This window comes from Chinchilla lanigera, unplaced genomic scaffold (genome assembly GCF_000276665.1).
Source record: "Chinchilla lanigera isolate Chin_1 unplaced genomic scaffold, ChiLan1.0 scaffold00052, whole genome shotgun sequence".
NCBI classification, from domain to species: domain Eukaryota; kingdom Metazoa; phylum Chordata; class Mammalia; order Rodentia; family Chinchillidae; genus Chinchilla; species Chinchilla lanigera.
In genome coordinates, this window is record NW_004955453.1 from 9606544 (window position 1) to 9630261 (window position 23718).

The 23718-nt window shown below is 34.9% G+C and overlaps 1 protein-coding gene across 1 annotated transcript in view; it reads left to right on the forward strand.

Annotated features, from left to right (window-relative positions):
- The window catches only part of Cul3 (cullin 3), a gene marked incomplete in the record, with an annotated part of 83423 nt that extends 59990 nt beyond the window's left edge, over nt 1–23433 (forward strand). Inside the window, 10 exon segments of the mRNA XM_013519956.1 lie at nt 2740–2885; nt 3639–3815; nt 5031–5201; nt 6211–6318; nt 6828–6952; nt 7556–7652; nt 12363–12497; nt 15986–16172; nt 18620–18765; nt 21767–23433. Of these exon segments, the coding sequence (XP_013375410.1) occupies nt 2740–2885; nt 3639–3815; nt 5031–5201; nt 6211–6318; nt 6828–6952; nt 7556–7652; nt 12363–12497; nt 15986–16172; nt 18620–18765; nt 21767–21898 (1424 nt within the window).
- Nucleotides 23434–23718: the final 285 nt, after the last annotated feature.

The window sequence follows — 23718 nt, forward strand, 5'->3', positions numbered from 1 at the left end:
AGAAAAAATACTTAATTTTTAAATGCCAAATATTTTTCATGTGCTCTTTCACTTTTTTGGCAGGGACAGGGTTTTGTTGTGTAATTCAGGATGGCCTTTAACTCACTGTGTAGCAGAGGCAAACCTCAAACTCTGGGCAATTCTCCTGCCTCGGGCTCCCAAGTGCTGGTATTACAGGCATGTGCCACCTTGGCCAGCACTTACTTACTCTTTCATATTCTTACCTACCCCCTATATTTAAGTACAGTGAATTAAGTACAATGAAATTGTTAATTTGTCTCTCTCAACTGCTTTTAAGTTGCCCTCAGGAAGGGAGACACATAGGAACCGCAGAGGTGCTGCTCCTCAAATCAGCATCAAGTAAATGTGTGAGCCAAAGTCTTCAAACTTCAGTGGCCATGAAAATGTATTAGTCTTGTCTTCTGCTACTGTTCTGCTTTTATCCACACCTGCGCTTCCATGCCAGGGCTGCTCTAGGTTTTCGTTGAGCCTAGTACAGCTGCAGGTACAGGTCCATCTCTGGGGTGTCAGGCTCCTCTAACCGGAGATTTTGCCTCAAGACCTCTCTTGGCTAGGGTTTTTTTACAGTTGTCCTGCAGCCTAAACTCATCCTACGACTGTCGTCATTCCTTCTCTACTCACAGCAACCAGACCCACATCAGTTGTAAGGTCTCTCTGCCTATTCTGTTTCCCTCACATTTGGTCCTTTACAACTATTTTCCATAATAAATTTCTTAGATTTTGAAAAATACAATTAAATGGTACTAATTGGTTGTTAATTTATATTGTTAATTTATTACAGCTGAATGTACAACATACCTCAGCAAAACTTGTAACAACGTAGGAACAAAATAACCAAGAATCATTTTATTAGAGGTACTTGGCATGCCAGGGTTGCTGCAGTTTGTATTTATAAATTAGTGTTGCATTTTGTAAAACCTGTTTTTAATGTGGAAAACCTTACTGTGATTTATGCCACATACGTGAAAAGCTGTGAAGATTTTCCATGTGTTGGTTTCTTTGGGAATATATTACTAGTGAGAACTTACTATTAATGTAATTGACAGTAAGTCACTGAAAGATATTGTAGAATCCTCTTTTGCAAAATTTGTTTCTTTCTGTCTTTCTTTCTTTCTTCCTTTTTTTCCTTTTTTTTTTTCTTTCTTTCATTCTTTCTTGTAACGGGGATTGAACTCAGGACCTTGCAGTTGCCCGGCAGGTGTTTGTGCCACTGAGATACATCCCCGGCCATTCTGTGTATTTTTAAAATACATACTACTGTAGTTTTAAACAGTAAACTGCTTATAATATAACTGAGAGTAGGCGAATCCAGACTGCTACCACTTTAGTTGAAATAAAGGCCTAAAATGAAATTCCATATACATTTTCAGTCTCCATAAAGTTTTATTTGAAATATGTGCTCAGTCATTTACGTATTATCTGTGCTTGCTTTCTTGCTACACTGACAGAGTTGAATAAGTGTCAGACTGTATGGCTGAGTGTTGTTATGGTTTGTGTCTGGGTGTCCCCCCAAAGCCTCAAGTGGTCATGGGGCAGGCTTTTAGAGTTTGATTGATTATGGGTGTAAGAGCTGCACCCACCCCTGGGGTGGATAGTTTGCATATGTAAGGGAGAGGAAGAGGCTGCTTGGGGCCATTCCTGGCTTTTGTGCTTGTTACTTTTGCTGTGTTCTGCCGCCCTGAGCTGTAGCTCTCTGCCATGTGCCACTCTGCCTTGTAACTTGCCAAGTACGGACTGAAACCTCCACAAACTGTAAGCGAAATAAACCTTTCCTTCCTTAATTTTGGGCGTCAGGTATTTTGTCCCAGCAACGAGAAAAAAGTAACCAAGTCAAGTGTAAAACGTTTATTATCGATGTTGTACAGAAAAACATTGGCTAATGCCTGACCTAGCTGCTAATTTGATTTTCCTTAGCTATTGATACTAAAGTTTTTCTATATCATTGTAGAATTTTGACATTATAATCTGTCAGAAAGTTATTTTAGAGAAACACTATAGACATATGGAAGAACAGTATTTTAAATCTACATTATAGATTTGTGAAAAACGATACAAAAATGGGGTGGAGACCATAATTTTCATTCTAAATAAAAACAATTCAGTGACGTAGACCAATTTTTAAAATGCAGATATTGGCTGAAGCTACCACTGAAAAATAATAGGAATTGCTTTGAAAAAAATATTGAAGAACAGATATTTATACTATCAGTGTCATATAAGCTTTCCCATGAATTACAGTGAAGTAATTCCTACTGCCTGTAATCTTATTTATTATAATGGTTCCAGTACAAAACGTTGTTTTTAAATTTCTTCCTTGTGATGACTACCACTTGTTACCCTTTCAGTAGACGTTTGTAGTATCAGTAGATTGTACATTAGCATTACATAGAGAAAATTATGTATGAACTCAAAAAGTTTTCATTTTGGGGAACATTATTTGTTTATTATGCTGTTTGGCATCTTCCATGTAAATTAAAATTTGCTAAGATATTTTACTAATGTTTCAAAACATCTTAAAAGCTGTATTTCATAAATTGCAGTAATACCTGTGAATTAGCTTTTTTTGTTTTTATTACTTCCATTTTGCTGTTTTTTGTTTCTAACCCATATGGTCAGAACATGATTGGTAGTACTGGAGAAGGAAGTTTCTCTTGACAATACAGGTTCACATTTTTTCTTAATCTTTAATATAGTCAGTTGTGTTCTTTCTGCTTGCAGACCTGGCTTGCATGTACAAGTTGTTTAGTCGTGTGCCAAATGGTTTGAAGACGATGTGTGAATGTATGAGTTCTTATTTGAGGGAGCAAGGTAAAGCCCTTGTTTCTGAGGAAGGAGAAGGAAAGAATCCTGTTGATTATATCCAGGTAATAAACACAGAAAATTCTCTTTATATTATGGTAAAGCCATTTTGACCTGTGATTTTATAAAAAGATCACTTTTATGGAAAGTTTTTACATTAGTAACATTTTACATTTAGTATGTAACTGTGTTATGTATTCTGAGTCTAATTATTGCAGTGGTGAACTGGTATGTATAATTATCCTAAATATTTTATAAGTTTGCAAGGTGTATATGTTCATATCAGAATCAGACTCAGGCACTGCTTTCCATGTTAACCTTATCAAGACCTTTTATAAGAATAGTCTCAGTAATGAAAGTGAGCTTTTTTTATGTCTTAGCTTTGTGTACTTGAATGTATATAAAACATATAAATGTGTTAGGAAAAACGAATTGTGTCTTAGTTTAATATTTTTTGTCTCAAAATGTTTTGAAGCAGTATTAAGACAAATTAGGCTCCAGGTTCATATTTACTATAAATAATCAGCTTTCTTGCGCATTTTTTAAACTGAGTTTTGTCTGGCTAACCTGTTGGGTCAAGGCAGGAGAGTGAAGTGAAGCAGTAAGGAGGTCTTTTGGCTCATCTTTTATACAGTAACTAATCAGTGAAGACAGAATACTTGTAACATCACTGACATTTTGAATATAGGCCAAGAGGCTTGAAAATTACGTAGATTCTACAGGTTTACCTCAGAATGCACACATTTATTATGATCATAAGTATGTATATGTAAAAAAAATTACAATGAATTCTAAATTCCTTTATTTTTATTTGTAAGGGCTTACTGGATCTGAAGAGTAGGTTTGATCGCTTCCTCCAGGAATCATTCAATAATGACCGGCTTTTTAAACAGACTATCGCTGGTGACTTTGAATATTTTCTCAACCTCAACTCCAGGTCCCCTGAATACCTCTCATTATTTATTGATGATAAGCTGAAAAAGGGAGTAAAAGGGGTGAGTAGTAATGTATTTGAAAATACAATAAACTTAGCTGTTTTTTTGTTTTTTGTTACCAGAAATGGAACTCAGGACCTTGCGCTTGCCAGACAGGTGCCATGCCACTTAGCTGTATTCCCAGCCCCTTATTTAATGATATGAAGTATAAATTAGCAAATTTTCTAGATACAAACTTAAGCAGAGCTCTTCACTGTGTTTAAATGTGCTATGATCTATTACAAAGTATTGTTTAAAGTATTTACATAAGTTGTTCGACATTTCACTTAATGTGTAATTGGCATGAAAAACAGCTGCATAGGTATAATTCTTAAGACATTTACAATGACTGTGAGAATTAGGTATGCTGTAAGTGACAGAAAACCTGGAAACTCCCATAGTAGAGAATGTTTCTTGCTTTCCTCTAGTTCTGGAGGTTATATATCAAGCATACACAGATTTTGGGAATTTCAAAACATATACTAAAGCTCAATTTCAAGTCTTTATGATTATCTCAGGAACCTTGGACATGTAGAATCAAACTAACCAGATTTTGATTATATAGGAATTGGCCTTTTTCCACTTTATCTTAAAATTTAGGGGACAGAAGGGAAAAGTAGTAAAATGGTCACAAATTGTGCGGAAGTACTAGCTGTAGTAAGAAAATAGAAAGATTACTAAGGATGCACAGAAATCATACATCCCCCTAATCTTCCTTTTTACAAAAATAAAAATTTAATACACCCTTCGCCATATTATCTTGCCCTAATTTAAGGGGTAAGGGCAAGGAACCTTTTAGTGTTTGGATTATAACAATCTTTACCCTTCTCTGCAAAATTTAGGTTTTGAATGAGTTTAAATGAAAAGATCTGTCTTTTGGCTATGTAAGTTTCTGCTTAAATATTATGTAAAAGTTTCTAAAATATCCTTTATGACTAAAATTTTACTTTATTTGTTCTTAGTCATCCCTATATTACCTCATCCCTCCAGTTTAGTGATAGCCCTGTAAGGATGGAATGCCACTCCAGCCCCTCATTAATGCTGCGCTAGATGAGAGTGTAAGAAGTGTGCTGCTATGTGAAATAAGAGGCTCTCTCTCAAACCAGATCCCTATTGCTTCTGTCAGCCAGATGTTTGCTTTCAAAAAAAATAATTGTATTTAAACTGCAGATGAGCTGTGGCACTTTTTGTATAACTAAAATTTTATAATTCCTAAACTATCTTTTGATTTTTCAGCTAACAGAACAAGAAGTAGAAACAATATTGGATAAGGCAATGGTCCTTTTTAGGTTTATGCAAGAGAAAGATGTATTTGAACGTTATTATAAACAGCACTTGGCAAGGAGGCTTCTCACAAATAAAAGTGTTTCTGATGACTCTGAAAAAAATATGATATCTAAATTAAAGGTAAGGTATATTTTGAAGTGTGCCTACCTAACATTTATTATTTGAGTGCCTACAACATGTGATTGGATGATGATGTACTTGATTTTAAATGTTTACTTCAAAAATTATTAAAGGTACATTGTTTTTGAGCAGGACAAAAGCTTGTGTGTTACTTACTTTTCTCCTTGTTCAGACAAAATACCCAATATCCAAAGTGAGAGGAGGAAAGATTTATTTGGCTCATAGTTTGTAGCAGTTTCAGTTTCATAGTCAGCTGGCTCCAAGGCAAGATGGCATGGAAGAAGGGCATTGCAGAGGAGAAGCATTTTATAGCCAGCAGAAGGGAACACGCAACAAGGGATAAACTACAAGTAACTAGCAGCAAGCCTCTTTCTGTCCCTTATGTTATGTATTTTGTTACCATGATGATGATGATGATGATGATGATGATTTTAGACTACCTACCCTGAGGTGGATAATGCTCATACTCCTAATCTAGCATTACACCATGAGTCAGTCACACCCCAGCCACCTCTGAAAAAGCCTCACCTATGATGACATTATGTTTTTTGGGGGATGTCTACACACATGCCATGACAACTCTACTTACAGTTTTTCAAGTTTTGTGATAGAGTGTTCTGGAATTTGTATTGGCATCACAGAGGATGGGTGAAAGATTAATAAATGAGAGACAGTACAGAGGAAGATAATTACCTTGCAGTTTTGTTTCCTAAAAAGTGGTCTGTAAATACCTATAGCTGAAGTATCTGAGGTGCTTGTTAAAAAAGCACAGTTCTAGATCCTCCTTTCCGTGGACACTGAAAGTGTCTGGAAGTTTGCATTTTGAAGTAAAATCCTTGGATTATTCTTAAATGTCCTAAAATTTGGCAATCATAGGCATATAGCAACTAGTAGGAAGATTTATAAGGCGATTATCAGGGGTGACAGTAATACGGAATAATTTCTTTGTAGATTCTCTGATGGAAAATTCCACCACTTATTTGTATATACTTGTGTTTTTCCTCTACAGACTGAATGTGGATGTCAGTTTACATCAAAACTGGAAGGAATGTTTAGGGATATGAGCATCTCAAACACAACTATGGATGAATTCAGGCAACATCTACAGGCAACTGGCGTAAGATTCTGTGTTAAATTTCTATTCATATAGTTAGTGAAAATATTTTGCAATGAAGGATAAGTCTTAAAATGTGAGCTACCTGTTACAACAACATTTTGCTCAGTGTTGTTAAATGGGGCTGAGACATTAGGAGCATGCCGTTAGTACGTTAAGATGGTAGAAACTGAGGTGAAAGAGATTATCACAGATTTTTCTCTAAAATTATAAATATGACCCTTAGACATTTTAGCTTTAAAAGGGACTAAAACTGAAGTTCTCTGTAACAGCAGTAAGACTATTCACATTCTGAGTTTTCCTTTTAGTATTTGTAAGTTAACATTTTAAGCAATAATTGTAATTGTTTGCCAAAATAGTTAAACTTTGCAAAACACTCTGTATGTCTAACCTTTAATAAGATCTGTTTTGCATACTAAGTATTAGACATGGAGATAACTAATTTGATAAATCTAAATATCTACATGGCTAATCTCAACTGTAAGGAATTGCCTTTTTCTGCTTTTATGTAGGTATCTTTGGGTGGTGTTGATCTCACGGTCCGGGTGCTCACGACTGGATATTGGCCCACTCAGTCAGCCACACCAAAGTGCAACATCCCACCAGCACCAAGACATGCTTTTGAAATATTTAGAAGGTAAAGCTGAATTAGACTTTGTATTTCTAAGTACAAATAATTGTCCCAAGACTGAAGTAAATTTTAGCATTAATGGTATCCCTAATTAAGGATGAATAGATTCCATTTTTTACCTAATGTTCAAAAAGAATTTATCGTTTGTTTTTTAACATGTAAAAATGAGTTACATAAGACTCTTCTCAGAAATATATTTTACTAATGTCCTCTCTAAAGCATAAGTGCAGGGGGAGTGAGTATATTTTGATATTTGTTAATAGTGTTTTATACTTTGATATTTGTTACTAGTTTCAGAGGCACTGACTGTGTGTGGAGAAAGGTGGTCTTACGAACAGCAGGGCTGAGCCATAAGCTAGGGAGAGTGCACAGTAGGAATTATGTGGTGTGCTACCTTTATCATTTAGTATCCAGCTGAGTTGCTTAGGTCTTACATGCACCCACTCCTATTTCCCCCTCTCTAAGAAGTTGGAGCCCAGCTTAATTCCTAAGGTTTTCTTTAACTTTAAGGCCTCCCTTTAGATACGTGTTTCTAAGGATTGTTTTTAGTTTGTAATTTCAAATATGCAAGTTGTGTGAGTTTCTAAAACCTGATTTGATTTGCTAAAGGTTCTACTTAGCCAAACACAGTGGCCGACAGCTCACACTCCAGCATCATATGGGCTCTGCAGATCTCAATGCCACTTTTTATGGTCCAGTTAAAAAGGTAAATATTGATAGTTAACTAGTCTATAGAACTCACTGGTGACTCACTGGTCACCTGGGTAGACCATTTCTCTTCTCTACCTTTATCTGATACTAAAAGGTTAAATTTTTCATTTTATTTTCATTATTATTCCTTCAGTTGCTAAATAACTTCATTTGAAAGTAGTATGTACCCTTCATAAGATGATTTAATAAGATGATGAGGTTGAACTGTGACATTGGTGCATAAAATGTAAATTGAGGACATACAAAGCCATAAGATCCATTTCAGAATTTTTGGTCTCTCGTAATCCTTTTTCCCTTTTCTTTCTAATCTTTCATTTTTAATTTGAGTTTTTTTTAAATATATTTTATTAGTGCCTGTTAACTATACAAAATACTGAGTTCCAGTGCATGTGTTTGGAGCATATCTCCCCCCCAGTGCCCTTTCCTGCAGCGCTCCACCTTATTCCCTGCCCTGTGTAATCTCTACTTTCACGTTTTTTCTATCTGTGTATTGGGGAAAACACAGTGTAATTGTCATTCTAACTCTGGTTTACTTTGCTTAACGTGATGGTCCCCAGATGCATGCATTTTCTTGCAGATTACTTAAGTTCACTCATTCTTATAGCTGAATACTCCATTATATTTATAAACCACACTTTTTTTATCCATTCATCTATTGATGGACCTGTGCATATTTCAGTATTTGACTGTTGTGAATTGTGCCAACATAAACATGACTGTCTAGGTATTCCTGTGGTATAATACCTTTAATTCAATTGGGTGTATACCAAGGAATGGTATAACTGAATCAGATAGGCACACTATTTTTAGTTGAGAAACCTCCACATTGCTTCCATAGTGGCTGTGGTAATTTACAAAGCGTGGTCAAAATATGCAATAAACATTTAAGTTTAAAAAGTAAAAGATTACAGTAAAAGACTTACTGCCATTAAGCTGTCTCAGAATACTCCCCCTAACTTTGAACACGCTTAGCCCATCAGTCTTGGCCCTTTCTGAAGCAGCTTTGAAAGTCGTTTTTCATGTCTTTAAGGGGTATGATCAAAAGTAGGGTCATATGAATGCTGTTGCTGAGTGCCATCCAATGGACAGGCAGGCTCATAAAAACACTGCAGTGTATCCTCATCTAGCCTGTTCACTAGATCTTACTCTGTGTGACTTTTCTCTCTTTCCCAAGTCAAAAATGACTGTGAAAGGTAAACGTTTTTTAATCAATTCAGGATATCAAGGCAGCCTTGACAGAGGGACACTGACAGAAAAAGACTTCAGAACTGCTTCAGAAAGGGACGAGAATGATGTGTATTCAAATGGGGGGGATATGTTGATGGAAATTAATGGTAATGTGTACTGTAATTATATATATAAAATTTGAACATTCACTGTATTGTTTTACCACACTGAGTACATTTCCACCAGCATTGTAGAAGTGGTTTCTTTGGTTTTTGTTTTTAGTCTGCATCCTCAGTGGCATTTACTTTTTTATTCTTGATGGTACCCATTCTGACAGTAAGGTGAGATGGAATTTCAGTGTGGTTTTAGCTTGTATTTCCCTAATGCTTGAAGATACTGAGCAATTTTTAGTGTACTTACTGGCCTTCTATACTTTTGAGAAATCTCTGATTAATTTGCCCATTTACTGATTGGGCTGCTTGATTTGGGGTTGGCTCTTTTTTGAGTTTTTTATATATTCTAGATATTAATCTGCTGTCAGAACAGCAGCTGGCAAAGATTTTCTCCCACTCTGTAGGTTGTCTTTTAACTCAGTTGTTTCCCTTGCTGTGCAGAAGCTTTCTTTTATCTTTTTGGTACTGGGAATCAAACTCAGCACCTCACGCTTACCAGGCAGGCACTGTGCCACTGAGCTAAATCCCCAGCCTTAGAAACTTGTTCACTTGATACAATCCCCTTTGTTGATTTTTGCTGTTTTTGTGCCCTTGGACTCTTGTTGAGGGAATTCTTTCTCTGTGCCTGCAGCTTCAGGTGTTTCCCTTTTTTCTTTTAGCAGTTTCATAGTTTTAGGTCTTAAATCTAGGTCTTTGCATTTTGTCCTTTTGAGACCAGGTCTTGCTATGCAGTTCAGGCTGGCCTTGAACTCGCTTTGTAACCCAGGCTGGTCTCGAACTTGCAACGATCCTCCTGCCTCAGCCTCCCGAGTGCTGGGATTACAGGCATGCACCATCTATCTCACCTGGCTGGTTTTTCCATTTTGAATTGATTTTTTTATATGAGCAAGAGATAAGAATCTAGCTTCATTCTTCTGCATATAAATTTCCAGTTTTCCTAGCACCATTTATTAAAGAGGATGTCTTTTCTCCAGTGTATATTTCTAGCTTCTCTATCAATCAGATGGCTGTAGTTCTATGGGTTTGTTTCTGTGTCTTGTGTTCTCTTGGTCTATGTACCCATTTTTGTGTCAGTATTGTGCAGTTTTTATAATTGTTACACAGTCCTATTTCTGATAAAACCAGGAAAAATTGATACTTTAACATTTGTGAGATACACAAATGTTACTAAAGTCATTTAAGAAAAATTTGCACTTGTGGTTATCTTACTCTTTAAAAAGTAATTGAGTTTTGCAACTCCGAGATTTCATCTGACCCCAGAAAGCACGGCTGTCATGAAGAAATCAACCAATAACAAATGCTGGCAGAGCTGTGGGGAAAAAGGAACTCTTGTCTACTGCTGGTATGATGATAGACCAGTACAAACACTATGGAAGTCAGTGTGGAGATAACCTCAAAAAACTAGGATTAGCGGTCCCATTTACCTAGCTATTCCCCTTCTGGGTGTCTTCCCAGAAACATTAAAAACATCATACCACAGTGATATATGTGCACCCATGTTTATAGCAGCACAATTTGTCATAGCTAAAGTTTGGAAACAACCCAAAAGTCCATCAACCAAGAAATGGATAAAAAAAAGTTACGGTACTACTAAGCTGTAAAGAAGGATAAACTCAAGGCTTTTATAGGTAAATGGCTGGGTGTGGTGGCACACGCCTGTAATCCCAGCACTCAGGGGGCTAAGGTAGGACGATCATTGCAAGTTTGAGACCAGCCTGGACTACAAAGTGAGCTCAAGGCCAGCCTGAACTGCACAGGGAGACCTTGTCTCAAAAAGGACCAAAACAACTAAAACAAAATACAGGTAAACTGATACAACTTGAGACTGTACTCATAAGTGAAATAAATCATATTTGTATGTGTAAACATTGTGTCATCTCCCTAGTGTAAGAAGCTGAAAGAATAATTAAGATCCAAAAGGTACAATAGATATTGTGAATAGATATTGTGAAATGGGAAGAATAGCTCAAAGGAAAGAAGAACTGGGGTAGGAGGAAGGAGAAAAGGAGGAAGAGAAAAGTAAAAAGAAAATACATATATATACATACACAAGATAGCTAAGAGAATTATATTACTAATTTCTGTTAGTTCATTGAAAAGAGTGGTTTGTGCTTGTGTTGTTTAATCAGTTTTTCATGCCTGTATCTTGTAATCTGAGCAGTGACTTTGAAGATAACAATACATATTGTATTAACCATTGTTAACCATCTGTTATTTTGAAATTTTGTATCATTTTTATTTTTTCTCTTTAAAATAATTGGTTTTTTATCTAAAATTGTTAGGTTTAGAGTATAGTAATAATTTTCATTACTTAGTATGAAGCAAATCTGGTTCATTTGCTGTAAAACAAAGTTAACAAAAAGCTTCTAGAAAAACATTAAAGAAAAACAAGGTATTATCTAGGCAGCAAATATGTTTTATTTTAAATTTGAATTAGAATATACTAGTTTTATCTGTTGAATTATTGTAGCACTAAAAGGATTTTTTTTAGTACTTTTGAAAGTGTTATAAGTAATTGAAATGGGAAATAGTTCTTTACAGTGTGTTTATATGAATATTTGACATACTACTATGCATATTTGTATAGGTAGGTTTGGCCTTCTAAATTTTTTTTTTTTTAATTTTGAGAACCATTCTCACTGAGTTGCTCATGCTGGCCTTGACCTTGGGATCCTTCTTCGTCTGTTTCCAAGTATCTGAGATTGTAGGCATGTGCCATCCATCTGCCTGACTGGTACTGCTGTGTATTTAGGTGTGAATGAGAAGAAGGAGACTAAAGAGCTTAGCCTTTATTTCTTGCTGTTTGCTTTAATAGAGAGTGCTTCTAAGTAATGTAGTTTTTGAAAACTTACTAAAGAAATCAAATTTTTAAAATGTAATGCACGTGTTAATTATTGAAAACAAAGATGTACTTTAAACCTCTTAAATTGTAGAGCAGAAAGAGACTTTGAAAACCTAGATTTCCCCTCTGTGCTGTTGTTTTTTGATCTCTTACTGTGATCGCATCACACCAAAAAAACCTGACTACTTTTGATGTTACTGTAACCTCAGTTACATTTCATAAATGCATTATTATATGTCATCCTGTCATGTACTGTTAAAATACTTTTAGCTTTAAGAATAGGGGATTGTTCCTTGCTCAGCTACATTAAAATGGAGAGGAGGCTAGTGAAGACTTCATGTATTTGTGCTTGTGGATGTACACAACAGTATGTTTATATGTGCGTGTGTACCCATACATATTTAATAGATGTCCTTTTTATGTAGGGATAAATAGTTTTGTTGTAGAAAAATGACTTATTTCTGAAAGATACTGTTAAAGTTCTCAGGAGATAATTATATTTAATTTTTTTTAAACCAAACAGGAAGATGGATCTGAAGTTGGTGTTGGAGGTGCACAAGTGACTGGCTCAAATACTCGGAAGCACATATTACAAGTCTCCACCTTCCAGATGACTATATTAATGCTCTTCAATAATAGAGAAAAATATACATTTGAGGTATGGGTTGTGTTATGTACATTTTAACCAGTTTTGTCTCTCTCAGTACTTGAGTCTTCCTTGTATAAGAGTATCTCTTTGAATAAGAGAGAACTGTAAAATTGGACATTGAAACTAGATGAACTGCGTACATTACTGGGTTACATTTCATTTTGTTTTTTATTTAAGTTAACATTATTAAAGTACAATTTTCATATAAAAACCACATGTAAGCACACAATTTGAGTGTGCACCTATGTAACTGCCATCAGTCATGACTACTACCTCCCTTATTTCTTTATACTTCTTGCAGTCCATTCCTTACCCCATCCCTAACTCTGAAGTAGCCCGTGAGCTGCTTTGATTTATGATGGAATTCATTTTGCCTTTTGTAGAATTTCATGTAAATGGAATCCTGTAATGTTTTGTTCAACTCCTTTCATAAAGTATAGTAATTTTGAGATTCATTCCTGTTGTACAACTGTAGCATCAGTACTATATAGTTCATTCCTTTTTTCTGTGGAGTGATATTTTTATCATAGATGTGCTATATTTTCTTAATTTGTTTGTTGGTGGGATTTGACTTGCTAACCAAACTTGGGCTGTTGTGAATAGAGCTATATATTTGACTTTTTAAGCAGCTGCCGATCTGTGTTATAAATAATTGTACTATTAGACATACCCAGCAAGAGTGAAAGAGATCTCCAGTTGTTCCACATCCTCTGTGATCTTTATAGTTTTTAGCCATTTTAGCTAGTCTATCACTGTATCTTGTGGATTTTATTTTCCTTTTTGATATCTAATGATGTTGAGCACCTTTTGTGTTTTTATAAAATACTCATGTTTTGCTTGTGAAGTGTGTTCATATCCTCATTATACTGTTTAAGGTCTAAAAATTCTAGATATTATAAATTCTAGACAAGTAATTTGTCAAAATTTTGTGCTGTAAATATAATTAGTCACTTTTTTCCTTTCATAGTTTGTGCTTTTGGTATTCTGAGAAAGTATTGCCTACCATGAAATGGCAAAGATTTTCTTCTGTGTTTTCTTTTATGCAGTTTATAATTTGCAGTTTTTGTATTTAGATAAATGACCATTTTAAGTTAATTTTTATATAGTATGAAGTAAGGCTTAAGATTTTTTTTCCTCACACAGGGAATTGCTCCTTCCAGCATCATTTGCTGATAGCACTGTTTTCTTTTTCCTGTTGAACTGCTTTGGCACCTTTATAAAGAAAAATCAGTTGACCATATATGTGTGGAGCTATTTCTGTAGTGTTGCTTCTGTTTCTTTGAGTACTGTGTTTATCCTTATGCCAATTTTATTGTCTTGATAGTGTAGTAAAGTTTTTCTGTATCCATACATTTTTTTTCCGAGTAACTAGTTATAATATGCTTACTTTTTCCTTCCCCTTTTTTCTTTAAATCATTATTTGATTACATTAAAATTAGTTTCTTTTAATATCTTGAAAAAGTTTCAGAGTTGAAATGAACATCATGTGTTTTTTAGTTGTTTAAACTTAATGAACATTTTTGAAAGGTTTTAAAAGCACAGAGCAATATTTATTACATACAGTTTTCACACACAGGTGAACATAGGAAGAAAAAGTATAAGTTTGAAATTAAGAGCAAGAAGATTAGATTCTAGGCCTATTTTAATATTCATCTCTGTCCTCCCATGTATATAGTGAAAGACTTAATAGTGTTTATGTTATATGTAGAGAAACGTTTTTAAACCTAGGAATTTTTTGTGTTCATTGGCTAAGTTAGGAAGTTTTTCTCCTTATAGTTAACCAGGTAGGTGTTAGATTTTCATACAAGGTATATGCAGTTGAGTCACAGAATATTAAGCAAACATTGAGTCCTTTTGTCAAATATTATAAGACTTTTCAGAGAGGTGGAATTAAATGATCTCCAACAGCTGTTTTTTATGGATGCTAATCTGCAGCTTTCATGAATAATATATTTTAAGCAAATTATGATAGTTAGTAAATGCTGCAAGGGTTTTCAGAGTCCTAGTTTATAAAGACTGACAGAAATAATGGGATAAGCAAAAATACAAGTCTTTTTCCAGAGTTGTCATCATAACTGTGCAACAACCTGAAAAATACTCTAGTGATTCAGCCTTACTTTTTCCCTTTCCCAGTTTGCTTGAAATCATTGATGCTGATGGGCAATTTTAAGAAGGAAGTGGAAAATTCCTCTCTAATGTTGCCAGCTTTCTCTAAGTCACAAACAAAAGCCTGGCCATAGTGTATATGTAATTCCATGCAATGCCACGAGAATCTGTCAAAACTTCCTGGTTGCTCACACCTCAAATTTGGGATATTTAAAATGTGTTATACTTATCTCTATAGTCTACTATGTAATTTTTACTAGACAGCTTTTTTTACAGAAAACATACAGGAGATAGTTTAAAATATATAATAATTTTAATGGATACCATTCTTTATTTTTGAATATCAAGTTCATTAAGATGCTGTATTAGTTATTTAGTGTTACATATTAAATCTCCAGATTTAGTGATTTAAAACGACCACTAAAAATTCATCACTGAGCTGGGGATATAGCTCAGTGGCACAAGCACCTGCCTGACAAGCACAAGGTCCTGAGTTTGATTTTCAGTGCAAAAAGAAATTCATCACTGATAATTTCTATGGGTTAGGGACTCAGGCTTTTATTCACCCACATATCCCTATACATGTAAAACAGCCAACTCAAGTAAGTGTACAGTTCTTTTCCTGTTCCATTGAAATGAGAAAAGAATAGAGGATTGAAAATTTTATGGTATTCCTTCCCCACTGCTTTTCTTTTTTCCCCCAGTGTTGCATTTATTCATACCATAATATGTAACAAAAGTTATAAACTTCAAAACAGACTTCTTACTGATTCTCATGTTTAAGTTTCCAGATATTTAAGTTTTTCATTTGATCTCATAGTTATTTTGAACTCTGAACTTAATTTTATGATAGAATGCTTGAGCTCTGATTTTTTTTTTTGCCTTTGTGAAAGAAATAGCTGAGCATTGAGCAAAACAGTGTACATAAACTTGGAAAAGTGTAAAATATTTCTAAATTTATCAATTAAGGGCTGGGGATTTAGCTCAGCGGCTAAAAGCGCCTGCCTGGCAAGCGCAAAGTCGTGAGTTCGGTTCCCAGTACCGGAGAAAAAACAAAACCCCGAAGTATAAATTTATCAATTAAATGTGGGTAATATTTTATTTTTACCTAAATATTAGAGTAGTTCTTCGACATCTCTGTGGGATGACGTTTTTAAAATAGCTCTTAATAGCTCATGAAGCAAAAATGCTTATGTCTTTCTAATGCTTTATATTTGAATCACTGCTGGCTAGCTCAAATAATTTTAGTGATGAATCATAATATTTAAAGAGTTCTTTGTTGTAAATTGTTGGGCTCACCTTTTCTGTGACCATTGCTTGGTCAGTTTAGTTGCTGATTAATCTACTTTATATTTAAAAATTCCAATTTTGTCAATTTGGTGAAATTTCAGGAAATTCAACAAGAGACAGATATCCCAGAAAGAGAGCTGGTTAGAGCCCTACAGTCACTTGCCTGCGGTAAACCAACACAGCGGGTTCTCACAAAAGAGCCGAAGTCAAAAGAAATAGAAAATGGTCACATATTCACAGTTAATGACCAGTTCACATCCAAATTGCACAGAGTTAAGATTCAAACAGGTATGTGGAATTACATTTTTTTCTCCCAGAAGTTACATATTTCTTTTTCAAGAAAAGAATTCTCAGGCTGGGGATAGAGCTCAGCGGCACAGCCCCTGCCTGGCAGGTGCAAAGTCCTGAGTTCAATTCCTGGTAACCCCCAAAAAAGAAAAAAATTTTCGTCTGCTAGAGTTTTTTCTTAAAAAGAAAAAATCCTGTTTTTGTTCTTAACAAAAGTAATCATTTGTGGTGTTGTATAACACTTCAGCATGAGAAGCAAGACATTTATTGTGTGTTCATGTCAAAATGCAGCTGACTCCAAGTACAGTAAGCCTTTTTAAAAATAATTCATAGTGTAAACAAAGTTTTTCCCATGCATTTTCAGCAAAAACAATTGTATGAGCTTATTAGTATTAATTGTTTTTAACTGGTTGGCTGAACCTAATAGCAGTGGGAGTCTTTTTAAAGGTGTTATGCAGATTTTAAATACTTTCTGAATTTGAAAATCTTAAAACTAATTTCTTAAAGTAATTTTGTTTCTCTAAAAACACAAACACCACTGTTCGGAAGCTTTTAGTATAATCTTACAAGTTAATAATGGAAATGTTCATATTTAACATAACATTAGATATGGTTTTTCCATATATTTTAATGGGGAATCAGCCATTTCACACTTGCTGATCTCTAAAACTCTAATGCAGTTTCAAAACTAGTATTATGTAAGTTTTCTACTGCTATATATATATATATCTGTGAAATCAGTGTTATTTAAAATAAATAAGATCATTTTTAAAATAATTTTTTAAAAGTTACTTTCATATAGTACATCAAATGAGGTATAAACTCTTTCAAAAATTATTTCAGTGTTAAGCATACAACTGATGATCAGACTGTATGGTCTTAAAAACTGTGTATACCCATTTTAAAAACTTACTTCTTCCTTTGACCCTTGACTCTGTTTGTATGGTTTATGCAGTAGGGTGGTGTCTTTTAAAACCTGACACTTTGTTCTGTAGTTGGAAGCTGTGTCATTGTAATTTTCATCAGCCAAGATTGGCCCAGGTCTTTCATCAGTTAAGATGGGCCCAGGGCCCAGTATGTTAAAAATTAAACTTTGAATAAGTATCATGGGATGAAGTGTGGTTTTTTCCTTCGGTGTAAGACATACAACTATAGATTTGGCCAGAAACAGTTTTTAAATTTCATTTATATCCTAGATTTGGAGAAAAATATATGGGTATATAGATATCTGAATTACCTAGGTTCACTTTGTTTAACGCTAAGTAAACTCAGATTCTGTCATGCCCAGTATGAGTATTATCAGATGTTAATATTACCACAAATTATCTTTTCCTCATGGTCTTAGTTTTCAGTGTTGTGTGCATATAGACACGTATGTGAGTGCACGCACATAGTAAGGTAACACTCACTATCTTAGCGAATGACTCTGAAAGCAGTATTCCTAACCAGGGGGTTCTAACTAGAAACAAATGATCTTCTAGAGTCTGCTATCTCACTACACTGCCCTTGCAGTATTTATGTGCTTTGTAATGGTCAGGTTCTTTTTCCAGAACCTTCACATCTACTTCCTTTTAGTGACCCAATAACAAATACTGGTTGCCAGCTGGGCTTCTTTGCTATTTAAATTAGAACAAACTTATAGAAAAAGAAAGGAACTCCTATATGTAACAACCTAGCAGGTGATTTGAAGACTGTAGTGAAAGAAAGTAAGACTGTCTTGAAGATTAGAATATAGTGTGAGTTTGTGATAGAGTTTGTGACAAGAAATGATTAGATAATAGAGTCCAAGGAAATGTAGGCCATAGATACAGGTGAATTACGTCACTGTTGAATTCCTTTTATAGACATCTTAGTAGTGCTTTTTAATTGTTTATTTAGCTGTCAGTACATGCTGTTTTCTTCCTTAAAGTCATATATATTACAGCAGTATTTTCAGTTTGGAGGAGACAGCACACATATGACACTTTCAGTAAAGTATAATTTGAAGCCATGGTGGCAGAATACTAGTTGACCTCTGGAAGTTACAAGCAGTGCAGATTGCTTACTGTTGGATTTTACTACCACTGTTGCCATTTTTCTTCCAGGAAAGGAATTACTGTATTCTATAAAAATAAAATTGATTTTATCATTTCTATTAAAAAATTTTTATCTTAAAGAGAAAAGAACAAAAAGTAACGAAAACAAAGACAAAAACAAACTTTAAAAATGATACAGAATTTCAAAACAAGATGATAGCAAATCAGCAGTGGTTGTTGTATTACTTATTGTTATAAATTCTTCATTTTTGAAAAGAGTAATTTAGGACTGAAATGAACATGGAAGCTTTACTTTTTGAGTATGTGTGTATATTCAGAAGTTGAAAAGGTTTTCTCTCTGTGCATAATTGTCCACTTACAAAATAAATTTTTTCATCACACTTGTGGTAATTGCCATTATTTCTATTTCAGTTGCTGCCAAACAGGGTGAATCCGACCCAGAAAGGAAAGAAACAAGGCAAAAAGTCGATGATGACAGAAAACATGAGATAGAAGCTGCTATAGTGCGGATAATGAAATCTAGGAAGAAGATGCAGCACAATGTTTTAGTAGCAGAGGTGAGAACATTTCAGTGCTGGGTTAATGGAGAAAAAGCAGAATGATAGCATTAACAACTTAAATTTAGAAAAGTACCACATTGAGTTAAAACTGAAACTGTGTTCATGTAATACTTATTAAAAATGAGACACTTGATAACTGAACAGAACTATACACCAGCATATGTACACATTTAAGAACTAATGTATTTGTAATGAAAATGGTAACTTTTTTGTCACAACATGGAAAAAATTCACTGGTACTTAATATCTTTTTATAAACAAACTACCTGGATTTCTCAAACTTAATTACTTACTTTTACTGAGGGTCTTCTGTTTTATATATTGGGAAACTAGAGAGGGAAACACTCAAAAACCATTGAAAGAGGTTAGAGATAACTCAGGTCTAGGTAAAGTATGGGCAGTGGCTAGATAACTGAATCAAGATAAGTGAGAAATAGAATTGATAGGATTTATCAACTGTTAGTGGGAAATAAGCAAGGACAATTGAACCTCGTGATTATTTTTAACTTGAGTGATGGAGATGGAACCCTTTAACCAAAAAAGGAAGGGTAATGTGCTGCTGTATTCCGGTTGTCTGTTAACGCTGATTTTTGCAACTTGTTATATTTTGCCATGTCCAGAGACAAGTAACTGAAAATTAGGTCACAAGTCAGAAAGCAAATGAGAGCTAGGAGGTAAATTGGAAATTCACTCTATGGGAATGTAGTTGAAATGGTGGGTTTGAAATCAGTTGTTCAGGGTATCCTGGAGAGCAAGATAGACCCTTTGCTTGCCATGTATGGAACAGTGAGACGAGCATGACATTGAGAGAAAGCCATTGGCTTTCTGGAAGAGAGTTCATTACCATTATCTGCAGACTTGTTAGAAATACAGATTTGCAGTCACCTTGCAGACCTACTGAACCAGAAACTCTGGAAACAGGGCCCGGTAATCTGGTTTAAAGAGCTCTCTAGGTGATTCTGAAGCATGCTTAAATTTGAAAACAGTGCCAGAGAGTAAAAGAAAAGAAAGTGTGACATGGGCAGGGACAGAGAATTACCAAGGGGCAAGTGGTCAGTACTTAAAAAAAATCATGGAAAAATGAAGCTGAAGAAGCACTGATTTTGGCAAGTAGATGACTAGTTTAATCTTTCTGTTTTCACTGGGCAAGTAAGAGTGGGTATTCAGTGGTAGCGTCTAGATCCTGGCTCATGGAAAGGGCAGGGAGAACATAGATAAGTGGTAAGTGGGGGGTGGGGTCTTTTTTTCTAGATAGGAAGATATTGAATGTGTTTATAGCCTAACGATAAAGAAGAAAAGCTTAAAAACGTGGAAAATGGGATGAGGGGGTAACATCAGAGTCTAGAAAAGGAGAGGACAGGCTAGAAAATGTAGGTGGACAGTGCACGTATTAATGAATGGTGCCTGAGAACACGGGCAGGGTACAGGTAATGTGTACTAATAAGCAGTGAGTGACGTAAGTATGCATAAATGTACAGGTGCTGTAGGGTGGCATTTTGAGGAATTCTGAACTGAGATGGCCTGTCTTGTCCCGTGTGAAACAGAATATGAGGTTATGTATGGGACTCAGGTTGAATAGCTCATGGAGCTTATCAGAAATTTGAAGTACTATTTGTCAGAAAATAGTGCTCAGGAACTTGCTGAACTTGAGTTTACAAATTTGTATTGGTCTTTCCCAGAGGTTGGGGAAAAGCTGTTTAATTGCAAATTGTAGCATGGGAGCCAGTGTAGACAATATATTAACATAGGGAGTGGCTATATTTCAGTATAATTTTACAAAATTAGGCAGCAGGCTATATTTGGCTGTGGATAACAGTTTGTTGACTCTTGACCAACACAGATGATGTTAGAACTACAATTTATACTCATCAAGAAATGCTAGTAGATTGAAAATGAAATAGCAGGTGTAGAATGTAGTTTAATAAAAGTATATTACAGAATAGGAACAAAGAAGTCAGGAGAATTGAAGGTTTAGGGAGTAAGATTGCAGTGATTGTGAGTGTTCTCTAAGCCCTATAAGGAAGGAGGGAAGGTCTGAAAAAGCTAAGAAAAAAGTAAATGTTGGAGATCTCAGGTTGGTGAAGAACAGATTTGTTTATACTGGAATGGTAATCATGGAAATTTGATTGATTTTAGTTGCAGAGGAAGGTGGTAAAGTTTCAGATTTCAAAGAACTATAAATCCATTTGGGGTTTGAGAAGTAAAGATCAAGAGTAAAATAAAAGCCAGCGTATGGGTGGTTGGGTGGTCTGAAAGAAGCAGTGTGGGCTACTGGAAAGAGCCTAAACTACTGGGCCTGTTACTTACTGCTTATTAGCATCGGTTTCATTTCTGGCTTATTTTCCTCTGTTACAAAATGAGGTGGCTTACTTTGCAGAGTTAAGAGCATTAAATAAATTTAATACATAGTGATTGATCAGTAGTATTAGGTAGACTGAGGCTGCTACTGTGCTTGCTGTTAATAATGATCCAATATAGAGGGAGAAAAGAATGACAGCAGTAGCACCTAGTATGGGTAGGCATTATTCGAAGGCATTGTATCTCTTCACTCCTTAAGTGAACCCAGCAACTTCCCATGGTCCTAGGGTAGTAGTGGTAGCCCTTGGATTTGAGTCCAGGCAATCTTAGACCAGAGTTTGTGCTCTTACTCACGTTGTACTAGCCAAATTCTGAGAAACGAGAGTAACTCAGAAGTCAGCAAAATAGTGACATTGAAGTGGTTAAACTGTGAAGTGGTATGTATTGATACTAATACATGATCCAGCTAATTCAACTAGTATTCTACTTTAGTTCACACATGCTGATACAAGGAAGTGTGTTCTAATACAACCTTTTTAAACATTCTGTATTTTTAACTTTGCTAATGGAATCACTAACTTTGATTTCTGAGTCTGAAAATGACATGTGTCACTTTATTCAAAGACAAATTTTTGTGTGTTTATGCGGAAATGTTAAAGAAACGTCTAGTAAGAATTAGTGTTTATACTTTCTTTTTTAGGTAACTCAGCAGTTGAAGGCTCGATTCTTGCCAAGTCCAGTTGTTATTAAGAAACGTATTGAAGGACTTATTGAGAGAGAATATTTGGCACGAACACCTGAGGATCGCAAAGTGTACACATATGTAGCATAAAATGCATTCAAAAATTTGATTTATTCTTGGACCGTACTCTTCGCATGGACTGGGAAGTTCTTTTAAATCATTATTATTAAGACGACCATCTCTTCTATTAAAATTACAGTACATGTTCTAGACCATTCAGATTGAGCCTTTACTCCCTTTGAGAGTTTTCAACATCAGTTGATTGAGCTTCAGGCTTTACAACGTTTATCCCTGTAGAGATCATCTTTACAGTTCCTCGGGAAAATGTGAATGTGCCGCATTTTGTTTTCAATACTGTATGAAAACAGAAAAAAAAATAAAAAACAAATTTAGAAACTACAGCTCATTAAAATAAAATTGTTGGATTTCATTTCCCCAGGTCTTCATTGTTGATGTAAATGTGTTTCTGTAGTGTTGCCAATTAGCACTTTGCGCATTGTGTAAGTTGGGTAACAAAAGTGGCAGAAGAAATGCAAATTTTCCGGTTTCCTTGCTCTACTTAAAACCGTTCTTTAACTAGTCCTGTTTGATTTAGAGGTTTGATGGATATACAAAAATCAAAGCATCCAATTTGAGCATGCTTTATGCTACCAACTTGCACTAACTAACCTTATAGCATTATGATCAGGAACCTTTGTTACACACACCCTCACTTGTTTTTTCCCTGTTGTAATTTGAGAGTTCCCAAATTAAGACTTAAAATAATTAGGTTTTATTCTGAGTTATTTCTAGAGAAAGAAAATATTTTAGTATGTATAAATTGTATAATAATTTGCTGTTGTACTCACTAATAGTGGATTGTATAGGATGGTGTTTTATTTCATCTATTATAGACAAAAATAAGTGAATTTTAAGTATACACATACCCACTAACTCAAGTATTTCTGAGCACAAAATTGGCAGCTGGTTATATTTAATTCAGCCCCTTTGAGAAGCACATACGGTCTACACTTCTTTTATAAATACTTTAGGCTCCCCCGCCACCCACACACACCCATACACACTTTAAGTATGTATTTTGGTGAAACTGTGGTACATTATTAACTATCTGTTTCAAAATGGAATCTAAAAATGCAATAAATATGATTCCCTTGATAGTTTTAACAAAATCTTCAGTTCTTGCAGCTCTGTTTTGGAAAATGAGTTAAGCAATATTTTTCAAACCTGGTTAATTCTGGATATTTAACTGTTCTCTGAAGAAGCATCGTTTCATGTTTTCAACGATGTGCATTGTGCTGAAGATTCATGTGACTTATCCTGTGCTTCCAATTATCACCAATGTTTTTTACCTGATTGATCTGCTGATGAAGGATTATACTTTGCTGTAACTTCAGAGTATTTTTATTGTTAATTTTATTTTCATTTTTATTCTCTATAAGAGTGTCTCACTAAAGATTTCTGTTGGATAGAAAAATGAAATGTTACTAATAAGTTCAAATAGCCCACCCTGGATTGACTGTCATTATTGTTGATACATTTACTAAAACGTATGTCTCAGAAGATGATTTTTGTTTAAATTTACAGGGGATTCTAATATGGATTAAAAACGCCACATATTTTCCTCATGTATCCTCAGTTACAATTTTTCTTTCAGATTTGGAAGTATGCTTTCACTGAACTTAATTTTGTGACCATCTGTAGTTAGATTGAGCCTTATGCTCTTATTTTACGTTTTCCATTTCTACATAATGGAATTAAGTTGCCAATGAAAATTACCATAAACACTCTCAGGACACTTACTGTAGTTGAGTAGATGGCTGTACCGCAGAGCACAGAAGAGTTTCATTTTCTGAAATTCCATTTGGAAAATTCCATTATTTGGAATTTTCTATGTTTACAGGAAAGCATTG